This window comes from Lemur catta, chromosome X (assembly GCF_020740605.2).
Source record: "Lemur catta isolate mLemCat1 chromosome X, mLemCat1.pri, whole genome shotgun sequence".
Classification (NCBI taxonomy): Eukaryota; Metazoa; Chordata; class Mammalia; order Primates; family Lemuridae; genus Lemur; species Lemur catta.
This window is the reverse complement of record NC_059155.1, coordinates 54459307-54480028: the sequence shown is the minus strand read 5'-3', so window position 1 is coordinate 54480028 and position 20722 is coordinate 54459307. Positions and strand designations below refer to the sequence as shown.

Below are 20722 nucleotides of genomic sequence, written 5' to 3'. Positions count from 1 at the left end.
GGGTACATGTGTTTTTTGCTACATGGATGAATTGTATTATATAATGCTGAAGTCAGGGCTTTTAGTGTACCCATCACCAGAATAGTGTACATTGTACTCAATAGATAGATTTTTATCCTTCAGCTCTCTCCCATCTTTCCCACTTCTAATGTTGTTAGCATGGTATATCTTTCTTTATATTCCTTTACTTTTGATCTGTGTCTTTATATTTAGGATGAGTTTCTTGTAAACAATATACAGTTGGGTCTTGTTTTATTACCCATCCTGACTGACAGTTTCTGTCTTTTAATTAGTATATTTAAACCATTTATGTTTACAATGGTTACTGATATAGTTGGATTAATATTTGCCATATTTGAAAATGTTTTTATTCATTTTTCTCATTCTTTAGTCTTCCACTCTTAATTGAGAATTTTACATAATCCCATTGTCTCTCATCACTTAGCATATCTATTTACTTAAAAAATTTTAGGGGTTGCCCTAACATTTGCAATATACATTTTACAACTTATCCAAGCCCATGTTCAAATAACACTATACAGCTTTATGCATAGTGCAAGAACCTTGAAACAGACTATTCCCAATTGTTCACTCTTATCCCTTAAAATATAACTATCATTAATTTCACATATTCATAAACTAGATTCACTGAAAACATCATTGCTATTATTATTTTGAATGAAATATTATCTGTTAAATCAGTTAATAAGAAAAATAAAATATATTTTACTTTCATTTATTTCTTCTCTAATACTCTTTCTTTCATTAGAAAGTGAAAGGGTGCGGTGGCTCACGCCTGTAATCTTAGCACTCTGGGAGGCCGAGGCAGGAGGATGGCTTGAGCTCAGGAGTTCGAGACCAGCCTGAGCAAGAGTGAGACCCTGTGTCTAGTCTCTACTAAAAATAGAAAAAATTAGCTGGGAGTGGTGGGACACACCTGTAGTCCCAGCTACTCAGGAGGCTGAGGCAGGAGGATTGCTTGAGCCCAGGAGTTTGAGGTTGCTGTGAGCTAGGCTGAAACCACAGCACTCACCCAGGCAACAGAGTGAGACTGTCTCAAAAAAAAAAAAAAAAAAAAAAAAGAAAGAAAATAAAAGAAAGTACTAGGAGTAGTAGATTCAACCATCTGAGGTATACCATTTTCCTTCTCTGAAGAAATTCTTTTACCATTTCTTAATAAGCAAGTCTAATGGTGAAAATTCCTTCAATTTTTGTTTTTCTGAGAAAGTATTTATCTTTCACTTGGGAATGATAATTTTGATGTATACTTCTAGGCTGGTGGGTTTTTTCCTTCAACACTTGATTTATTTCACTCCACTCTCTCCTTGCTCCCATGGTTTATAAAGAGAAGTTTGATGTAATTCATATCCTTGTTCCTCTATAGGTAAGATGCTTTCTTCTTCTAGTTTTGTAAAAAGATTTTCTCTTGGTAATTTTCCGCAACTTGAATATGATATTCCTAGCTGTAGTTTTCTGTTATTTATACTGTTTGGTATTCTATGAGCTTCCTGGACCTGTGGTTTGGTGTCTATCATTTATTTTGGAAAATTTGTATCCTCTATTATTTCAAATAGTTCTTCTGTTCCTTTCTTTCTCACTTTTCCTTCTTTTATACCCATTATGCTCATGTTACATCTTAGTAATTGTCTTACAGTTCTTGGATATTCAGGGCAGTTTTTTTAAAAAATTCTGATTTCTTTTCCTTTTCCACTTTGGGAAGTTTTTACTGACATGTATTCAAGCTCACTCATTCTTCCCCTGGCCATATCCAGTCTAATGATGGATCAATCAAAGACATTCTTTATTCTCATTACAGTGTTTTTGATTTTCAAGTATTTCCTTTAGACTTTCATAGGGTTTAAATAACTCTGCTTACACAGCCCATCTATTCTTGCATGTTATCCATTCTATCAATTAGTGCCCTTAGCATATTAATCATAGTTTATTTAAATTCCCACGGGGATAATTCCAACATCTCTGACATATCTAAGCCTGGTTGTGATGTTTGTTATTTCTCTTCAGACAATATTTATTTCCTTTTAACATGCCTTAAAATTTTATATTGAAAGCCAGACATAATATATCAGGGAAAGGAACTAAAATAAAGCATTTAATATGAGGTTTTATGTTTATCTGGCTAAAAGTTAGGATGTCTTTCTTACTTGCAGTAGTGGTAGGTGTCAGAGGATAAAATACCTTTTAGTGCCCAGGTTTTTGTCTCCCCTGTTGTGTTTGGACCTCCCAACAGACTCTTTCTGTGGTAGAATCTAAGACTCGTAGTCATGTCAGCCGTAACCTCCTGTTATCATACAGAAGCCCAGTTGATGTGATGGTAACGTGCGGGGTGAGAGACACCGTGCTGTATTGCCATAAATAGGTCTCATACTTTTAGTGAGCTAGTGTCCCTAGGATGTGAGTTTCACAAGTACCTCTGAGCTTAGGACCCCGTGGGATAGGACAGGAAGTTAAGAAAGGGCCGGAATTGAGCATGTTCCATCGCCTACACTGAAGGCTTGGAAGCTGGTTTGGGGTATTTCCTCTACCTCAGGTTGCCTGACTCTGCTAAAACAACTCATTTAGCCTTCGGTCCAAAGAGCTCTGCAGTTGAAAGCTTTCAGGTACAAAGGCTACACTGTCCCAGGACACTTGAACTTAGAGCCCCAGGGGATTATGGCTTGAAATTCTGCTTCCAGAACTTTATGGATTCAGGCTGTAACATCAAAGTCGCTTTGGCCTATGGCCTCAGTATTCAGATTCACAAGTGCAGTGCGACAAGAATAAAAGGGATATGGCCTCAGGATTCTACGGGGTCTAACCCTATAATGCCAGTACTCTATCACATTAAGCCCTTAAAGTAAAAAAATTAACAAACCCCAAAACCTGTGGCCTCGGGAAGGCTCAGAATGTCTATTACCTAAGGTTTTATTGGTTCCGGATTCTCGGATGCCAGGGCTCTCTAGCTTGAGGGTTCGATGACCCTGGCACCTTCTGAACAATGCACTCTTATGCTTCAGGGTCTCGACGGGTTCAGTCCCCACAGATCAATGGGAACTCCTAGGACTCTGTGGCTACAGGCCGACATGAGTATGTTAGGTACCAGGACCACCCAAGGTAGGCCCAGGTCAGATCCAAGGGTAATGGGATGATGGTAGGGTCTCTGCTCCCAGGGTCCCATTGCTCCAGCACCATCTGCTTTCTGGGACTTCTCATGCCAGAACTGAGAAAGGTCCCGGGGGCCCTTGTTACCTGCTTGATCTTGGTACCAAACATGGAGCCGCTCACGTCAATAACAAACACCACGTCCTTCTCGACAGGCGGGAGGCCTCTGGGGGCGAAGTAATGAATGAAATAGCCATCGTAAACCTGGACAAAAAGAAGCAAAACCAAAAAGGGCTGTGCGAGCCAATCTAAATCAGGGCCCCTCTTATTCTCCTGCATATCTCCCTGTTCTTTGCTTCCTAGGACTTCTCACTGTTTCTAGTTAAGTAGGCCTGTGTGTGACTGTTTGCTCAATGTCCGCCTGCTTCAGCAGAACTGTGTCTCTGCTACGAGACCTTCATTCCAGGGCCTGGCCCAGAGCTGTGCAGTGAAGGAGACTGGTTTGTGGCCCAGGATTCCAAGGATCCGGATCTGTATGATATGTGAGCTCCTGTCTGTGAGAGAGCTGGGCTTACACAGTTTTGAGGGTCCCTAGGGACATTTTGCCTGGGCTCCGGGAAGTCTAAGTATTGTTTTAACCTCCCTCTATAGAGCGAGCCTGAGGCCCAGCTCATTGCTGCCAGGGGCTGGGAGTTTGCAGGGCCTCCCTCTCCTCCTAAAGCCTCCTTTCTGCTGTTGCTGGGCAGAGCAGGGAGGGGAGGAGGGAGCACAAGCTGAGTGAGCTGTTTGTTCTGAGGGGATTGGTTACACCAGGTACAGATGCCTTGAGCCGCCCTGGATGTGATTGGCTGCTGAAGCCCCTCCCCACGCCATCCCTCCTCTCTGCAGGCCTGGGGGCTGGGACAGCTGAGGGAAGGGGAGGGGGGCTGGGAGGGCCCCTCAGGACCAGTCTCAGCTCAGCCCAGGGATGTCTGGGCTTGCTGAGGGTCTGTGCTGCCCTGAAGCCTGAAGCAGGCTCTGCCCGGGGACACAGGCCTGTGCTCCTGTCTCCCCTGCGGGCACTCTCTGACCACAAGGCTGGCCACTGCCTCCAACCTCTCAGGGGCAAAGAGGAGATGGGAGGACATCCTGCCCTTCCCCTCCACCCTGGCTTCTGAATTAATTCACATGTGCATGTGCAGCCTCTGCCTCTCTTAATCCTGACAGTCTCTCCCGGTTGGCAAAGGCCTGCGTCACCCACCCTGCAGCTGCCCAGGCCAAGGGCAGAACCCAACCGGCTTCTGCACGCCTCCCACACCTGGGCCGCTGAGAGCTACCGGGAAAAATCATGCCCACTTTCTGCTGGTCCCACTTCCCAGCCCATAACCCGGGGGCGTGCCCCTGCTCACCCACCTCTGCCAGTCCCCTCAGCAGTCATTGCACCCCAACCACCCCACTCACCCAGACAATGGAGAGCGCCAGGCCACGGACCCTGAGAGTGCCCCCCACCCTTGCACTGGGCCCACATCCCCGTGCAGTCACCCCTGGGCTGAAGGACAACACAGTCCTGCCCTGGACCCCAAGCGCTGCCAGCCTCCAGCACACTCTCAGGCCCCTGTCTCCAAGCCCTTCAGCATGCACCCCGTGGGGACTTCCTTGGAATGGGAAAATTTTGGGTCTGTTTCATCCGCTGAGACAAGCCCTTGTCCCCAGTCACCCCCCAGCTTCTATCCAGCCTCTTTCCTCCCCGCAGCGTCCAAGGCTGAGGAAATGGGAACCCACCCTGGTCTCACCGACAGGTCACTCCTGTGGCCCCCAGAGACCGACTGCTGCCCCCACCCGCACTGACACCTCGCTCACTACAGGCATCTGTGGCCAGCTTGGCCCCAGACTCAGTGGTTGCATTTCATGTCTCCTGGCACTGCCCCCTTCACGTGTTTCACAGTGGATGATCACTTCTGCTCTTTTCAGAGGCACTTTCCCTGGGATTCTGAGACAGGGAACTCACCTTACTCTCCTACCACCTCTCTGGCCCTGTCTTTCAACTCTTCCTCCCAGTCCCTTAGCGGTGCTTCCCAATATCTGTCAGGACAAGGCATGCACAGAAAATGGTGATGCTGGTGTTGCTCCAGGGGACTGAGCTGCTGGGGACTGGGGCTCTGGGAAGGCTCTTGGCAGTGAGGGGTGGCCACCCTGGGGGCTGAGGGGATCAACAGCTCCTGGACTGGGCAGCCGGGCCAGAGCTCCTGCCTTCAGGGACCTTCCCTCCTGGCTCCGTAATTCTCTTTGGGTGACCTCGCTCTCTCGCTTGGATTCTGCCACTGAACCACCGCTAATCATCCGTCATCTCTTTCTCCAGGCCAGAGTGCCCGCTCTTCCCCCTCCCCAGCTGCGTACCTATTCGCCCTTCCACCTGTTCCCCTGCATGTCCCAAGAAGCCTCTGACACATCCTGCCCAAACCATGAACTCATTGTCTCCCCCCACCCTGCCCTCGTCTCCTTCTCAATCAGGGCACCACCACACACGTGGCCACTCCTGACACAAACTGGAGTGTCCCCTGTAACATTCCTGTGCCTCTCATCCCCCAGCATCCACTCAGCTGCCAATTCCCGCTGCTCTTATCTGCCGGATGCTTCTCCGGGCCCGCCACCCCTCCTCGGCATCCCAAACTGCCCAAGCCCGACCTCAGCCCTCATTTCTGGCAAGATCCCCTGTCCTCCTGCGGCCCCTCCCGTCCATGCCGTGCTGGGGCTCCCTAAACACAACCTCACAACGTCATTCCCTCTCCTGGCTCCTTGGTCACCTACAGGACAAATTCCACGTTCCTTCTGTTGCCCCGCAGGACTGGGCAGCCTTCTATCTCACCTCTTCCCCTTTTGCACCTCAAACCTCTGTCCCGGGAACTCCAGGCCATTTGTAATTCCCTACACACGCCTGGATACCGCCAGCCTCCCGTCCTTCCTCCTGCAGCGCCCAGTTTGCTAGGGTGCCTGTCCCCCTCAGGGCACTCACAGGCGCACCTCTTTTCATTCCCGAAGGCCCAGGTTCAGCTTGACCTCTTCCTCTTGACGCCTTCCTGGACCGCTTTTCCCCTCATTATGGTGTCCATCATACCTTGTGTGTCATGCACAGGCCACTTCTAACCTGCTGTCACTATTGCCTCTGTCTGTGTGCCCCAGAGACAGGAGCTGGACTGTGTGTGTCATATCCACATCGGCCAGCACTGGGCAGGACGCAGACTAGGTGCACGTGAGTCCTCACTGAGTGAGTGATCGGGGGAAGGCGCTGGGCTTTGACAGATGGGCACACGCAAGTAGGACATGGGAGATGAGCTGAGGGCTCCTGGTGGGGCGGAGGCAGCAGTCAGGGCTCACAGCGGAGGGCAGTGTTGGTTGTCCTGTTTATTGCCTGATACCATGTATCCCATCTGTGTTTCCGCTGCGGGCCACTGTGGTGAAGGTAGAGAACGACGCAGCTGAGGGACGCCTGGGTGATCCAACACACCTCCATGACAGGGCACCAGCTTAAGGCCCCTGCTGCCACCTGCGGCAGGGTACCCTCAGCTCCTGTTCTGAGAGGGGAATAACTTTTATTCCCCTAGACACACAACAGGCTGCATCATACCTCTGAGCCCCTGCACATGCTGTTCCCCCTCTCTGCATGCCTTTCCCTTCACCTTACCGACCGACTTGCAGGTAAATCTTATTCATCATCTCCATACTAACTCACATGCCAGCTCCTGTATGACGACGGTCCTGAAACCCTCCTCCACTGCAACCCCACATAACCCATTGCAGCTTCTACACGGCACCTGGAACACTGGACGAATGGAAAGACTCTGCGCATCTGACTGCTTCAGCACTGGAGACGGCAGCGGGAGATTAGCGGCCATGTCCAGTCACTTCTGAGTTCTCAGAATCAACGAGTACAGCACTGGAGCTGGAGGGCTAGAGTAGCTCTGCTCGGTGGAGACGTGTCAACGTATGAACGAATGGGTAATGCACGAGGAGAGATTTAATCCAAGAACTATCTGGCCAGGGCAGAGAGAAGGATTGTTGGTGGAGTGGGCTCATCGAGGAGGACGTGCTTGTGCAGGGTTTCAGGAGGAGGAGGATGCTGACCAGTAGAGAAAGCAGGAAGAGGACCTTCCCAGGACAGCAGCTACTATGAGCAAATGCTCACACACAGATGAGGGGCGGGCTTGGGTGTTTCTGGGGAAAGGTGTGTGGTCGGTGTGAGGCAGCTGGAGGGGGCTTTGTGTGCAGGGGGCGGTGAGACGTGAGAGATGAAAGGCGGGTGGGAACAGACCTCTCAGCCTCCCCTGAGACCCTCAAGGTCAAGCCGAGGGTCTGGGGTCAGCACTATGCCACTTCGAGAGAGCGGGGAATCTCTGCTCAATCTTATGTGTGTGGGAGCCCAGAACTGAAGGGCTCCCCGTTAGGCAGGTGGCCCAGCTGAAGCAAAGTAGTTTGCTAAAACCAAGAGACAGCAAGAAAGCCCAAGGGAACAGGAGCGTATCCATCAGAGCTGCAGAAAGCAGGAGAGCCCATGAGCGTGAGCATCCCATTACTGGCCAGTGGTTCACTTTGCAAAAGGACTGGTTCAGAGTGGGCTGTGACTTGATTCAATTAGAGGTGGGTTCATTTGGAGCTTGATTCAATTGATACAGCTCCATGTACACATACATGGGGAGTACATGTGCCTGCCAAGGTTGAAGCCATGGGTCTTTGCACATCAACCTTTCCCTGCTCACTGGTTCTTGCTGATCCTTAGGGAAACTCAAAGAACAACTGGGAGAGGCTCGAGCATTGCTCAAGCCTGTCTGGCTCCAGAGCCAGTGCTCTTCCCACTCCCCCGGGCCCCTCACCTGAACGTCCCCAATGACATCCTCCATTGCCACATCGTACTGGACCACAAAGTCGGCCATGATGCCTGAGCTGGAGAAGGCAGACTGGTCTTGCAGTGTCGGGCAGAAGGTGATCCGAACACAGGTCTGTCCCCTCTCGATCCTGGTGGATGGGGGCGAGTCAGCCACACCTGTATGGGTCGGGAGGGTTCGGGTGGGGTGGCATGGACGGCTCAGTGGCCCAAAAGGCCAGGGAAAGGGCAGCAAAGGGGCACCCTCTGGGGCGGGTGAGAAGTCTAACCCCGACCACCCCACCGCCTGCTGCTCCTCCCGCCTCCGACGCCCTTCCACCTGCCCCAGGCTCCTCTCCACGTCCTCCCGCCAGCTGCCGCTCTGCCTCCTCCATCAAGGCCAGCCTGACAGACCCAGCCCTGCCCTCAGCCCCCAGGCCCTGTCTCACTGCCCACCGCACCCCACCCCAGGCCCAGGCCCTGCAGGAGTGTCGTGTCCCCAGCTAGACCAGGAGCCTGGGTCTCCTCCCACAGAGGCAGGGCTGTGTCTGTGAGCAGAGAGACAGACACACAGACGGGGCCTAGGTCTCCTCCCATCCCCCTTTCTACTGTGGGAAAGAGCAGTCTAGCAAGGTTCTCCTCTGGGATAGAATTTCATGTGTTTTCTTCCCCCTCTGCCTTCTGACTCTCGGAATCACGTGTGTGAATAAGCCTTTTAGTGTCTCATGGAATCACAGATGAATTTCTGGTCCCGGATGTTTGCTGAGCTGGCCACAAGATCAACTCCTCTGGAATCCAAGACAAATGTCCATTTAGAAATGTCTCTGTGCCTCCTTTTTTCCAGAAAGTGGAAACTTGGGAATTCTGCTCCCCCCTCCTTCCTGCTACAGCTGTCAGGAAGCTTAGGGGCCAAGTGAGCCCCTACTCTCTGAGGCGCCTGCTCACATACATTCCCTTGGCTTCCTTCCTTTCAGAGCTCTTTGTTCTGGTTTTTCCCTCACAGGATTGGTCCTACCCTCTGTTTTAACCTTTAAGGAGAAGGGGGAGGGAGCTGCCATTTATAGCTTAGGGCTTAAGAGTGCAGGCTGCAGGGACTCAGATGGCCTGTGGGCCCAGGTCCCTGTGGCTGCTGGGTGTCCCTGCACAAGTCATTCACTCTCTACGCCTCACTCTCCCCATCTGTAGCACAGGGATGACGACAGCTCCTAGTTCAGACACAGTGTTTGTGGGCATTCAAGGGGGCCATTTATGGAAAGCATTTGCAACCACACCTGGGGCTCAGAGAGCGCTAAGTGATGCTAGCTGCTGTAGTCATCATCCAGTCTTCGTTACTCTGGGCCAAGCAAATCGGAGGGAGGAGTTTTCTCAAATTCTCACAAAGGTCCTGGGCTGCGGGTGGCCTCTCGCCCATTTTACAGATGGGAAAAGTCAGGCACAGCAATGGCGTCCCTTGCTTTGCTGGTCCCTCGTTAGGGGAGCCTCAAAGGTGGGATCTGAACCCAGTCTGTGTGTCTGTCTCTCTCCACTCTCCACCTCACGGCCTCCCTGGGTCGGCAGGGTCAAATCAGGCAGGCCCTCCTGTGCTAAAATGCTTAGTGGGGTGGCCTCGTGAGCTGGGGTTTCTCTGTGCCTGTCCGCTCCTCTCTGGGATGAGGTGTGCAGGCCAGCTCCGTGGTTCTCCAGCCCTGCTGGACATCAGGGTCACCTGAGACTGCTTAAATGTGCAGATTCTGGGTCCCACCCCATCCTACTGAAGCAGACCCTGAAGGCTGGGTCAGGGAATGTGCATTCCTAAGAGCTCATGTGATTCTGATGTAGCTTGTCTGGCCTTGGAATTCCTCTAGCAAGCCTGGCAGGCGGGACGCCTCTCTGCCCTGCAGCCCTGAGAAGGTATCCTCCCTGCACTCAGTGGCCTCTCTGCCCTGCAGCCCTGAGAAGGTATCCTCCCTGCACTCAGTGGCGATCCAGGGGACAGCCTGGTTTTCTCACTCAGGATTCTACAAGGTTTGGCATTGTTAACACATGATTTGATTTCATTGGCCCATGTAGCGACCCCCCCTTCTAATATTACTTTTTTTGTGTGAGGGAAATAAAGGGTCTGGGAAGTTTGTAACTGTCTATGTCATGCAGCCTGCAAAGACCAGGTCAAGGTTGGAATCCAAATATCTTCAACTCTAAACACGCCCTCTTCTCACTGAGTTGGGTAGGAACGTGGCAGTGAACATAGGGCAGGAGCAGTATAGAGGGAAGCCCAGTGGAATGGAGAAGGTTCCCATTCAGGGATGGCCTGTCAGTGGCTGGCCCACGGTGCTGTCCACGTACTTGTGTGGGCGTTGGTATGCAGGCGGCTGGTCCTCAGAGGTGGTACATGCACATAGGCGATGCCTGTCCTTTCTGACACTGTGACCTCTACACTCAGCCTTTTTACCAATTGTCCTGGCCTTAGGCTGACCACCAGCTGGTACTGGCCCTGGTGCCGCTGCAGCAGTTCTTCATAGGCCAAGGAAAAAGTCACCTCTGTGCCTGCTGTCACGCTGGTGGAGATGCGGAACTTCTCTGATTCCCGGTCTCTGGACAGGAAAGGGATGAAGGTGGGAAGGGAACAGGATCTCCTGAGGAGCCAGGGGGGCTGTGACATGACCTGGTTTTGCTCACCCTGACTCTTGCCGCAGCAGACCTGACCAGGCTTCTGGTCAACAGAGTCCCTGGCCCAAGGTCAGTCATCCATATATCCACTCATCAATCTCTCTCCCTCCCTCATTCACTCCCCTAAATATTTTGCCTGAGAAATTGTACCACAGGTAGCTCACCCTTAAGAGAACTCAGTCTGTGAAAATCTGAATCTAGAATAGAGTAATTAGGGGCTAAGGATTTGTTTTACAGAAAGAGTTTTCGATTTACACACAATGTCTCTTCCTGTTCAAACTGTCCGTCCCACCCACCCCTCCCCCATGCTTTTCACAGAGCTTGTTTATATGGCAGTAACTCCTCAGATAGCAGGAGCCAAAGCTAAAGTTTTTGCTCCATGAAACTCCCTTGAAAGCTGGGAGGAAACACTGAAGGAAGACAATACATTTCTGCCAGCTAAGTGGAACTCAGTTAGGAAACAGGATTCAATTTTGAAAAATCTCACTTGCACATAATCTTCCCAGAAGGTGTCAATTCTTAAATAAGTCACATTGTGCTGGCAGGAGAAAAATGGCAATGGGGAAGCAAAATTCCATTTATTGAACACCTACTCTATTACAGGCTTTGATATTCATTAGGTCACATCATCTTCACATAATCCTATGCAGTAGAGATCATTGTCCCCACTTTACAGAGGTAGAGACTGAGGCCCAGAGAGAACATGCATCTCCCCTGATCACACAGCTAAGATGATTAAGTCATGTTTTGCACTGGATGGGGCCTTACCTGATGCCTACGTGAGCAGCTGTCTTTCCGTGCCGATGGGCTTCCTCGTAGATTTTCTTTGCCTGGTCCTTCTCTTTGACTTCTGCAACATAGACTTTATTGTTGATGGTCCTGATGGGGCAGGAAAGAGGAGGGACAGCAGAGATAGGGAAAAAAGAGATGGTCAGAGACAGAGAGAAAGAGATATACAAAGAAGGAGGAGGAAGGAAGATGGGGATTGGGGAAAAAAAAAACTTAGTGCCATAAAGCCCCAGTGTGAGTGGCAAGAAGAGAAGAGAGGAGAAGAGAGGGATATAAAGAAGGTGAAGTTGATATCATTATCTCCATTTCTCAGATGGGGAAACAGAGTCCACACAGCACATGGCGGACCTGGTGTTAGAGTTTTGTGTTTCCCAAAGTGCTGAAGGAATGCCACCTTTTGGCACACAACATAATTTTAGGTGGGACATAACTGAACATTTTTTATTATAATTGTTATGTATTTACTATAATGTTTACTTAAAAATACAACTAGCACATAAACCCATGAACTTATAGATATTGTTGCTTAAGATAAGACCTGGATCATCTTAAAAAGTGTATCTGTTTAAGAAATATATTAAGCGAATTACATGGTGGGTGGTATAGGTGGTAAAAACTATAAAAGCAGTGTGCAAATTGCTGCAAAGGTTTCTTGGCCTGACAAGGGAGAAGGCCTTGTCCTCAAGGAGCTCAGACACTGATGGGTTATAAACAGACTTGCTTACTCCCATTTTCCCCATATCTCTAAGGAAGGCAATGAAGTGTAAAGGAGTTCAAAGAAAGGAGAGAACATTTTTTGCCCAAGTCTTCAGGAAAGGGCCCTAGAGGAGGTAGCCTTGAAACCAGACCTGAAAGACAGGGAGGTTATGAAGGAACAATTCTCACTGGCCATGCCCTCTCAGACTCCTCTGCTGGCTCCTTCTCTTCCTGACGTCTAAATCTTTGGAACACTCCAAGGCTCTGTTGTCGATCTGCGCTCCCCTCCCCTTTCCTCCCCTCCCTCCTCTGCCCCCTTTTGTTCTTTCTACATTCACTCTCTAGGTGATGTCATCTAGCCCCATGGCCTTAAATACCATTTATACACAGATGACTCCCAAATCTGTGTCTCCAATGTGGACTTGTCCCCTGAACTCCAGACCCATCCAATTGCCTACTTGACATCTCCACTAGAATGCTCAATAGGCACCTCAAGCTGAACGTCTCCAAAACTGAGCTCCAGGTATCTCTCCCCTGCCAAATCTGCTCCTCCCCTGGTCTTCCTTATCTCAGGAAACAGTTGTTCAGCTAAAAATCTTAGAGCCATGCCTGACTTCCCTCTTTCTCTCACACTCCACATCCAATCCATCAGAGATTTTTGGTCTGTCTTTAGAAGACATCCACAGTCTGATCACCTCTCTCACAATTACTGTCCTGATCCAAATTACCAACACCTCTTGCTTGGACATGTGCAATAAACTAGTAACTGGCTTCCCTCTTCAAACTCTTTCCTCCTTTTCTGTTCTCCTTGAAGCAGTCAGAAAGATCCTGTTAATCCTAAATCAGGCCATGTACCTCCTCTGCCCAAAAGTCTCCATGACTGCCATCTCAACTCAGAGTATAAGCCAAAGTCCTCATCAAGCCCCCTGTGAACCTACACAATCTGGGTCACTGTCACTCTCTAATCCCATCTCCCCCTACTCTCTCCTTCACTCACTCTGCTCCAGCCATACTTGCCTCCTTGCTATTTCTTGAATTTGTTCAGCACACTCCCGTCTCAAAGCCTTTGCAATTGCTGTTCCCTTTGCCTGGAATGCTCTTCCCCCAGATTGTTGCAAGTCTTTATACCCTCTTTTTTTGTCAAGTCCTTGTTCAAATGTCACTTTCTCAGACAGACATCCTTGATCACTCTAAAACAGCACGTTCCCCCTCAGCCTGTCTCCCTTGCTTTACTTACTGTTTTCTTTGTAGCACTTCTCATCCACAAACTCACATATACTTACTTGTTTATTTTTTTCCTAGTCTATCTTCTCTACTGGACTGTGAACTCCTCTAGGGCAAGGGATTCTGTGTGTCTTATTTGCTTCTGTACCCCCAGTGCCTGGAATATGGCCTGGCACAGAGTAGGCACTCAACAATTATTTGTGGAGCGGGCATCTCAGACAGACAGCAGGAAAACACAGAGTTTTTTTTGTTTCAGGGAACAGCAAGTAGTTAGTTAGATTTGGCTGGAGCAGAGGGGCAGGGAAGGGAGGTATGGAGAGAAGGTTGGAGTGGTTGGGTGGGTCTAGAGAATAAGGGGCTTTGAACATAAGACTCAATGAGCTCCTACAGCAGCAAGGACTTTTGCCATGGAGAATGGAGAGTCTTCGACAAATATTGAAAAGGGGAGGGATGGGTCAGAGCCAGCTTTCGAGGAGTGATGGTTGGGTGTCCTAGAGAACATTAGTTCTCCTCCTTTCTATTTCTTGCTTCTTTCTGTAGGAGGCAAGGACACAGTCTCCATTTTACAAAGGCAGTGACTGAGGCACAGATATCAGGAAAGTTGCTCCACCAAGGTGGCAGCTTCCAGGAACACTGAGGGAGGATAAGTAGCCTGCAGAAGAGACCACTCTGGCGAGAAGTGTCTCTAGGCAGCTGCAACAGAGCATTGCTGTGGCTGGGCTAGTGTGGGGGTGGGCCGAGCTGGCACCGCCCCAAGGTCTCCTGGGGGGTGGGGGGGTAGGGTGGAGCTGGTCTGGCAGCAGCACACTGGGGCCTCTGTGTGTGTGCTGCCTCCAGCCAGCATACTTTCCACAGAGTCTGCCCGAGAACATTTCCTCCAGCCTGCTTTGCTTAATTTTTTTAAAAAATTCTTTTGGTGTTTTTTCTGTTGAAGCAAAAATCCAAATTCTCCCTGACTACTTGGCCCTTACATCATTTGACTACCAGCCTCTCTGGTTAGCCCCCATACTCCAGACCCATGCCTGCTCTTTTGGTCTTTGTTTCCCATGGATCCCCACGTGCAGTGATATTGGTCCCTTGAAATTTTACCAACATGGAAATTCTGCTTCCAGGAAGCCCTCCTTGACTACCCCAGCACTTCTCCCTTGAAATCCCTGAACTGACTCCACACCAATTACGTCCTCCAATTTAGCTACTCTCCAGGGGAGTGCCAGAAGGTTCTTGATGGCACAGCTTAGGCCCCAGGGCTGCTGTTTGAGGTTGTACAGGTTGTTGATGGCACAAGAATCTCCTCCTCACTCACAGGGAAGATGGGGCCTGAGCTAGGGCAGGAATTCTGCCTCTGCTGGGCTCACTAATCTCCTAAGCCTGAGAGTCCCTCTCCCCAAAGCCAGGGACCATTTTAGTAGTAATTCATACTGAGTAATTCATACTAAGGCACTATGGCGGCTAATGAGGCCCCACTGAGTTTCCCTTTATTTGCTCCTCCTCCCTTGTTCATCACCTCAATAAGGCACTGTCATCCACCAGGTCTGACAGACCAAAAGAAAGGTAGGCACCATCTATATTTACTTACTCCCCACACAGAGTCAGCTTGCTTCTCCCTCCAGTGGTCTCTCAGACCCACCGCCACTGTCCTGTTCCTGCCTTCAGCATGCCCTGCACATGGACTCTGTCCTTGTTTCCCTGCTAAGCTCCTGGTTGCCAGCCCACCCCCACTGCACGATCATCCCTCCTTGCTTAAAACCTTGCTGTGTCTTGTCTCCTCTTTATGGGCCACAGTTATTTCTAAGGAAAGGTGCACATGTCCCAGGGGATACTGAAGACAAATTGAGAGGGAGTGGGAAAAGAATATTCACACTCTATTTATAGGGGTTTTTCCTCATCCTTTGTGATTCATATTTATATGCTTTATAATATACCTAATATATTTGCTCAGTAGTGTGTGTGTATATATATATATAATGTATAAATTAATATATACATATTCTGGGAGTACATGATCAAGTTTTTCCTGATAGGTGTGCATACACATAAGATGGTTTGGAGACCCTTAAATAAGCCCCAAGTATGTGCTCTAGCATTAGAAGTCCTCCATGGCCTAGTTTTTCCCTACCTTTCAAGTTTTCTTTCTGACCCCTCTTCTACCCCTTGCCTGTCCCTGACACTACAGTGACATGGAAGTACTTTCACTTCCCCTAATGAGGGAATGTTTGTGCCTTTACTCCTCTTTCCTGAGTTTCCCCAACCCTGACCGCACCTTGCTTGCCTGGTGAACATCTCATATTTCAAGTCTGAGTGTAGGTGTCATCTCTGAGGCTTTATCCACCAGCCTGGGGGGAAGGAACTGACCACTGTCTCCTGGTCCGCTTCACTGTTCCCACCATTCCGCATTCAGACTTCTCTTTCCTCCCAGCGTACTTCATTAAAATCATCTGCTTACTTTTTTATTTCCCCCCATCAGATTGTGAACTCTTTGGGAGTAGAGACTGTATACGGTTCATCTCACTCTTTCCGTCATATCCAGCACAGTGTATGTCACGCAGTCAGCATCAGGAAATGTTTGTTAAAAAAATAATAAAACTAATATTATCACGTACATTATCATAATAATGTTCCTGGCACTTATTTTAGCATATATTTCCACATATGTTAACTCCTTTAATCCTCAGAAGTGGGCTCTAATTTTATCTCCATTTTGTAGACATGTAAAATGAGATTGCCAGAAGAGAAGTAGCTTTGCCCTGAGTCCCATAGCTGGCAGAGCCAGGTTTCAAACTCAAGAAGTCTGATCTCAGGCTGTATCCTCTTAATCACTATGCTCTGCTGAAAGAACAAGCAAAAGAATGAACAAATGTATGGACGAATGAATGAAGTGGTGAGTTTGGAAGCAGACTTACATGGTGAAATTGGAGATAAAGGCAAGGCGAGGCAGATCCAGGTCAAAGATAGCTTCCTGGGCTTCAGCATGTGGATTGAACAGGACAGATGTGACAAAGGTGTGGGCATAGCGAGACACCACAGTGGAGCGCATGGAATAGCTCGTCATCAACAGCTGAGAGAGAAGATAGGAGGTGGGTTAGGTAGACTCTATCTTTGGCCTTAATAGGCTAGTACTTGGGAACACAAGATTCCTAGATAGGCCTCAGGGTACAGGTGGCTAAAGTGAGGCCTAGAGAGGGAAAACAGCCTCTAGCATCCATTTTGTGGATCTACCTGATATTTCAGCAAGCTTTATCAAGTCTCAGAACCAAAGACTCACAGAAGATCACAAATCAAGGGATCTCTCTGGACAAGTGCTGATCCAACTTTAATGTGCACATGAATCTCCTGGGGATCTTGTTTAATGCGAATTCTGATTCAGCAAGTCTAGGTTGAGGGCTGAGATTGTACCCTTCTAACAAGCTCTCAGGGGATGCTAATGTTGCTGGTCCACAGATTTCACTTTGAGTAGCAAGGCTTTAGAATATAGCAGAACGGCTGCCATTCATTGAGCCCTACGCTGAGCAAGGCACTGTGATAAATATTTATTTTTTCCTTCTTAGGATCTCAGGTAAAAAGAATTGCACCTGATATATGCAATCGTGAACTGCGAGCATAAGCATCTGGCATTCATGAGCTTATTTAATCCTCACATCAGCCCCATGAGCTAGATACTATTACTGTCCACATTTTATAATGTGTTAACTGAGGTCAGACAGCAGGCAAGATATCTATCTTCTTCCTCACCCTTCCTGAAGTCATGATCCCTCCATCTACCCGCACATAGTGCACATCTCGTTCCTTCCCAGTGTGAGGCAATGGGAAATGAGAGCAATTTGGGATCAGGCGAACCTACATTCAAATTCTGGTTCTGCCACTTCCTAACTGTGTCTTCACCTCTGAGCCTCTGTTTCCTCTTCTTTATCATGGGAATAATAATAGAGCCTAGCTCATAGAGATGCTGTGAGGACTAAATGAAATAATAATTCTAAGACCCCTGGTACAGCACCTGACACATGGTCAGCAAACAATACCTCTTTTCTCTGGCTTCTCATCGTAGGACTGAAGTAACAGAATGGATAACCTTCCCCAATCCCCCCCAGGAGCTAATTTTCTCACAAATCCCCAAGCTTTGTTCCCTCATCCCAGAACTGACCTTTGTGTTTGATGAAGGGGGGCCAGGAGGTCCCTGGCATGTCATTTCAAGGAGAATGATCAGCAAAGTGCTGACACAGATGAGGTACCTCCACCCAGACATGAGGCCACCTCTGGCCTGGGTCTGTTGTTCACGTCCAGAAGGTCTGAGCCCGATCTCCGAATCTCTGCTCTTTTAAACCTCCAGGTATCCCTTCTCCTGAGAGGGAGGGACCATCCTGAAGGGTGGGGAAGGCTCTGAATGTGGCATTGAGGTCCATACAAGCCAGGATTGTCCAAGAGCTGGGGCTGGCATCTTGCCTGGAGAAGGGCCAGTTCCATTCCTCCCTTTTTCCCCTCATCCAGCTGTAAGATGAATGGAAACTAAACATACCAGAGTGCTGGGTCTGTCTGTTTGCTGTGTTGGCTCAGGGTGGGGTTTTTCTTTCCTATAAACATCCACAGGAGCCCAGTAACTGGGGCCAGAGAAAGGTCACTTAGCATTGAGCATCTTAAAAAGGTGAGATGAGAGAGGGATCGGAGAGGAAAGCCCCCAATCCTGGTCCTTTCTGGTGCTGACTTTAACCTAGAGCCAGGAAGGACCTACTCAGGGTCCAATAACAATTTAGGTGTCCTACAGACATCAGACCTACGATCTCCAGAATAGTAAAAGGCTAAGACAGGCTAGGGCAGAACTTAGAAATAATATAATGCAGTAGTTCAAAATATAGGCTCTGGACTCAGACCATCTGGGTTTGAATCTCAGTTCTGCCACTTACTGACTATGTAATACTGAGCCTCAGTTTCCTCATCTATAAAATGAGAATAATAATAGTACCTACTTCGTAAACTCATTATGAAGATTTCATTTGTACTTTTGGAATGCTTGGCACATGGTAAGTGTTCAGTAAACAGCTGCTAGGATGAGGGCAGGATGAAATATGACAGGGATCAAAAGTATGGATAGCTCCTTGTTCCTCTGGAGTCTTGGGTAGAGGGGGACGTGGGGAGATGCCGAGTTGAGGTGCTCCAGACTCAGTTTCTGCAGGTCCTGTGGAGGGTGGGGGTGGGAGTGGGGCTGAGAAAAAGGAAAGTACTTGAAGGTCTGCACAGGGGCCATCAGCATCTCTCTCCTTGCCACTCACATAGGGCACATGCAGCTCTAGCACTTATGTTCAGGGGAAAAGTCACTGTCAACATTTTACAAACTGCCCCAGGAACACTCAGACTTGTCCTATGGCATTTGGCACCACACAACAAAGTCTTCGCATTCTGAAATTTGGGGGTCCCAAAGCCTGTCAGTTGTCACCTCCCCAAAGTCCAGACCAAGTTTCCTGTTGGGATTTCCTCATGAGGGAGAGCCCTAGCTAGAGAACAGCTCTGCTTATACAGCTGTTGCTATATAAGTAAACCCACATCAGCTACTCAGTCCTTTTCTCTTAAATATGAATGGACAACCAAGAATTTGCAGGCAAATTAAGGAATCCTGCAGCATGAAAGCAAAAGACTAAAATAAACAAACAAAACAGCTCATCCCAGAGCAATTTTGGAATCTGGGAAACAAAAGAGAACTTTAGCGGAAAAATGATAATATTCTCAACAAGATTCAAGAAGACATAACATGCATAAAACAAGAACTAGATGCCACAAAACAAGATCAGAGAAAAGAGACTCCTTAGAAATTGAAAATAAGTTGCTGAAATTAAAAAAAATCAACACAAGGACTGGGAAATAACATTGAGGAAATCTCTAGGAGTGTATGGTAAAAATCACAAAGGAACAGAAAATGTGAGAGAAAATTTAAGAGATATAGATCAATCCAGCAGGTTCAACATTTGAATAATAGGAGTTGTAGACAGAGAGAACAAAAACAATGAAGGGAACTTTATCAAAAACATATTAGAAGTTTATTTCCTACAGCTGAAGAAGGCTCTCCAGACAGGTGCCCAGAACAGTGAATCTAGGAAACAGTGGATCCAGCCCAAGCAATTACTGCAGCAACCTCCTCACTGTTGCTCCTGCTTCTGCCTTTGTCATCCCTTCTTCTGTCCCCAACCAGTATATTTCACAAAAGCCAGAGGAGAAATCCATTTGAAACCCAAGTCAGATCTTCTCTCCTTTCTGTTCAAAAACCTCCTGTGGCTTATGGGGCCCTCTGTGAGAGGGGTTGGTGAGGCAAGCCTTTATTACATATCTGACCTCATTTCCTATTCCTTCCCTCCCTGCCTTTCTCCACCACTCTAATGATCCTGGCCTTTATGTTTTTCAGAAACGCCAGGCATGGGAAAAAAATGCCAGGCACGATTCTGCCCCAGGGCCTTTGCACTGACTATTCTTTCTGCTTGGAATGTTTTTACCCCCCCAGGTATCCACTTGGCTAGCTCTCTCACCTCTTGCAAGTCTTTGCTCACATGCTATCTTTTCGGCGAGTCTTTCCCTAACCGACCTATATATTTATTTTTAAATTGTTTGTACGGATACATAATATTTGTACATATTTATGAGGTACATACAATACTTTGTTACATGCATAGACTGTTTAATGATCGAGTCATGGTATTTAGGGTATCTATCACCTTGGGTATTAATAATTTCTATGTGTTGGGAACATTTCAAGTCCTCTCTTCTAGCTATTTTGAAATATACAATACATTGTTGTGACCAATTTAAACTGAAATTATCTCCCACCCTCACTGGCATCCCCCCATCCCTTTAGCTGCTTTGTTTTTCTCTGTACCACTTGTCGCATAGTTTGACTTGTTATATATTTTACTGATTTATCCGATTATTTTCATTCTCTCCCTCACTAGAATCAGCTCCATAGGGGGCAAGGATTGCTATCTGTCTTTTTCACTGCTATATCCTCAGCTCCTAGAACAGTGCCTGGCACATAGTAGACACTCAGTAAATATTCATTGAATGACTGAATATAATAAAAGCATATAATTCAAGGAAAAAAAGAAAGGCTCTTAGAAACTCCACTTGTGTGTGTTGTGTGTGTGTGAGTTTGTAATTATTCAAGAAAGTTGTGGTCCAAATACAATACAAAATAAAATATAACATGATATAAGCAGCTGATGGAGGATAAGAGAGACTTCATTTGACCTTGATATTAGAAATACTCCTCCTTTGAGAGTCCCAAAGATTGTGACATTGGACTTGTAGAGAAGGAAGTGTATTCCTGGCTCACTGCTTGGCTAGATTTTGAAAAATATTTACATATCCATGATAATGTGAATGCTGTTTATTGGTTTTCAGGTTTTACAGTTAACCTGGGGAAACAAAGCAGGGAAGACCTGATTGTGGCTGCAGAAC

General features: G+C 47.9%; 1 protein-coding gene across 1 annotated transcript in view; it reads right to left on the bottom strand.

Moving 5' to 3' along the window:
* Positions 1 to 17531, bottom strand: part of ITIH6 (inter-alpha-trypsin inhibitor heavy chain family member 6) — a 28892-nt gene extending 11361 nt beyond the window's left edge. Inside the window, exons 1-6 of the mRNA XM_045537597.1 lie at positions 17430 to 17531; positions 16192 to 16346; positions 11351 to 11461; positions 10259 to 10506; positions 7947 to 8116; positions 3247 to 3363 (exon numbers count right to left, since the gene is read on the bottom strand). Coding sequence (XP_045393553.1) covers positions 3247 to 3363; positions 7947 to 8116; positions 10259 to 10506; positions 11351 to 11461; positions 16192 to 16346; positions 17430 to 17531 — 903 coding nt within the window. The remainder of the gene's footprint in view (positions 1 to 3246; positions 3364 to 7946; positions 8117 to 10258; positions 10507 to 11350; positions 11462 to 16191; positions 16347 to 17429) is intronic.
* Positions 17532 to 20722: the final 3191 nt, after the last annotated feature.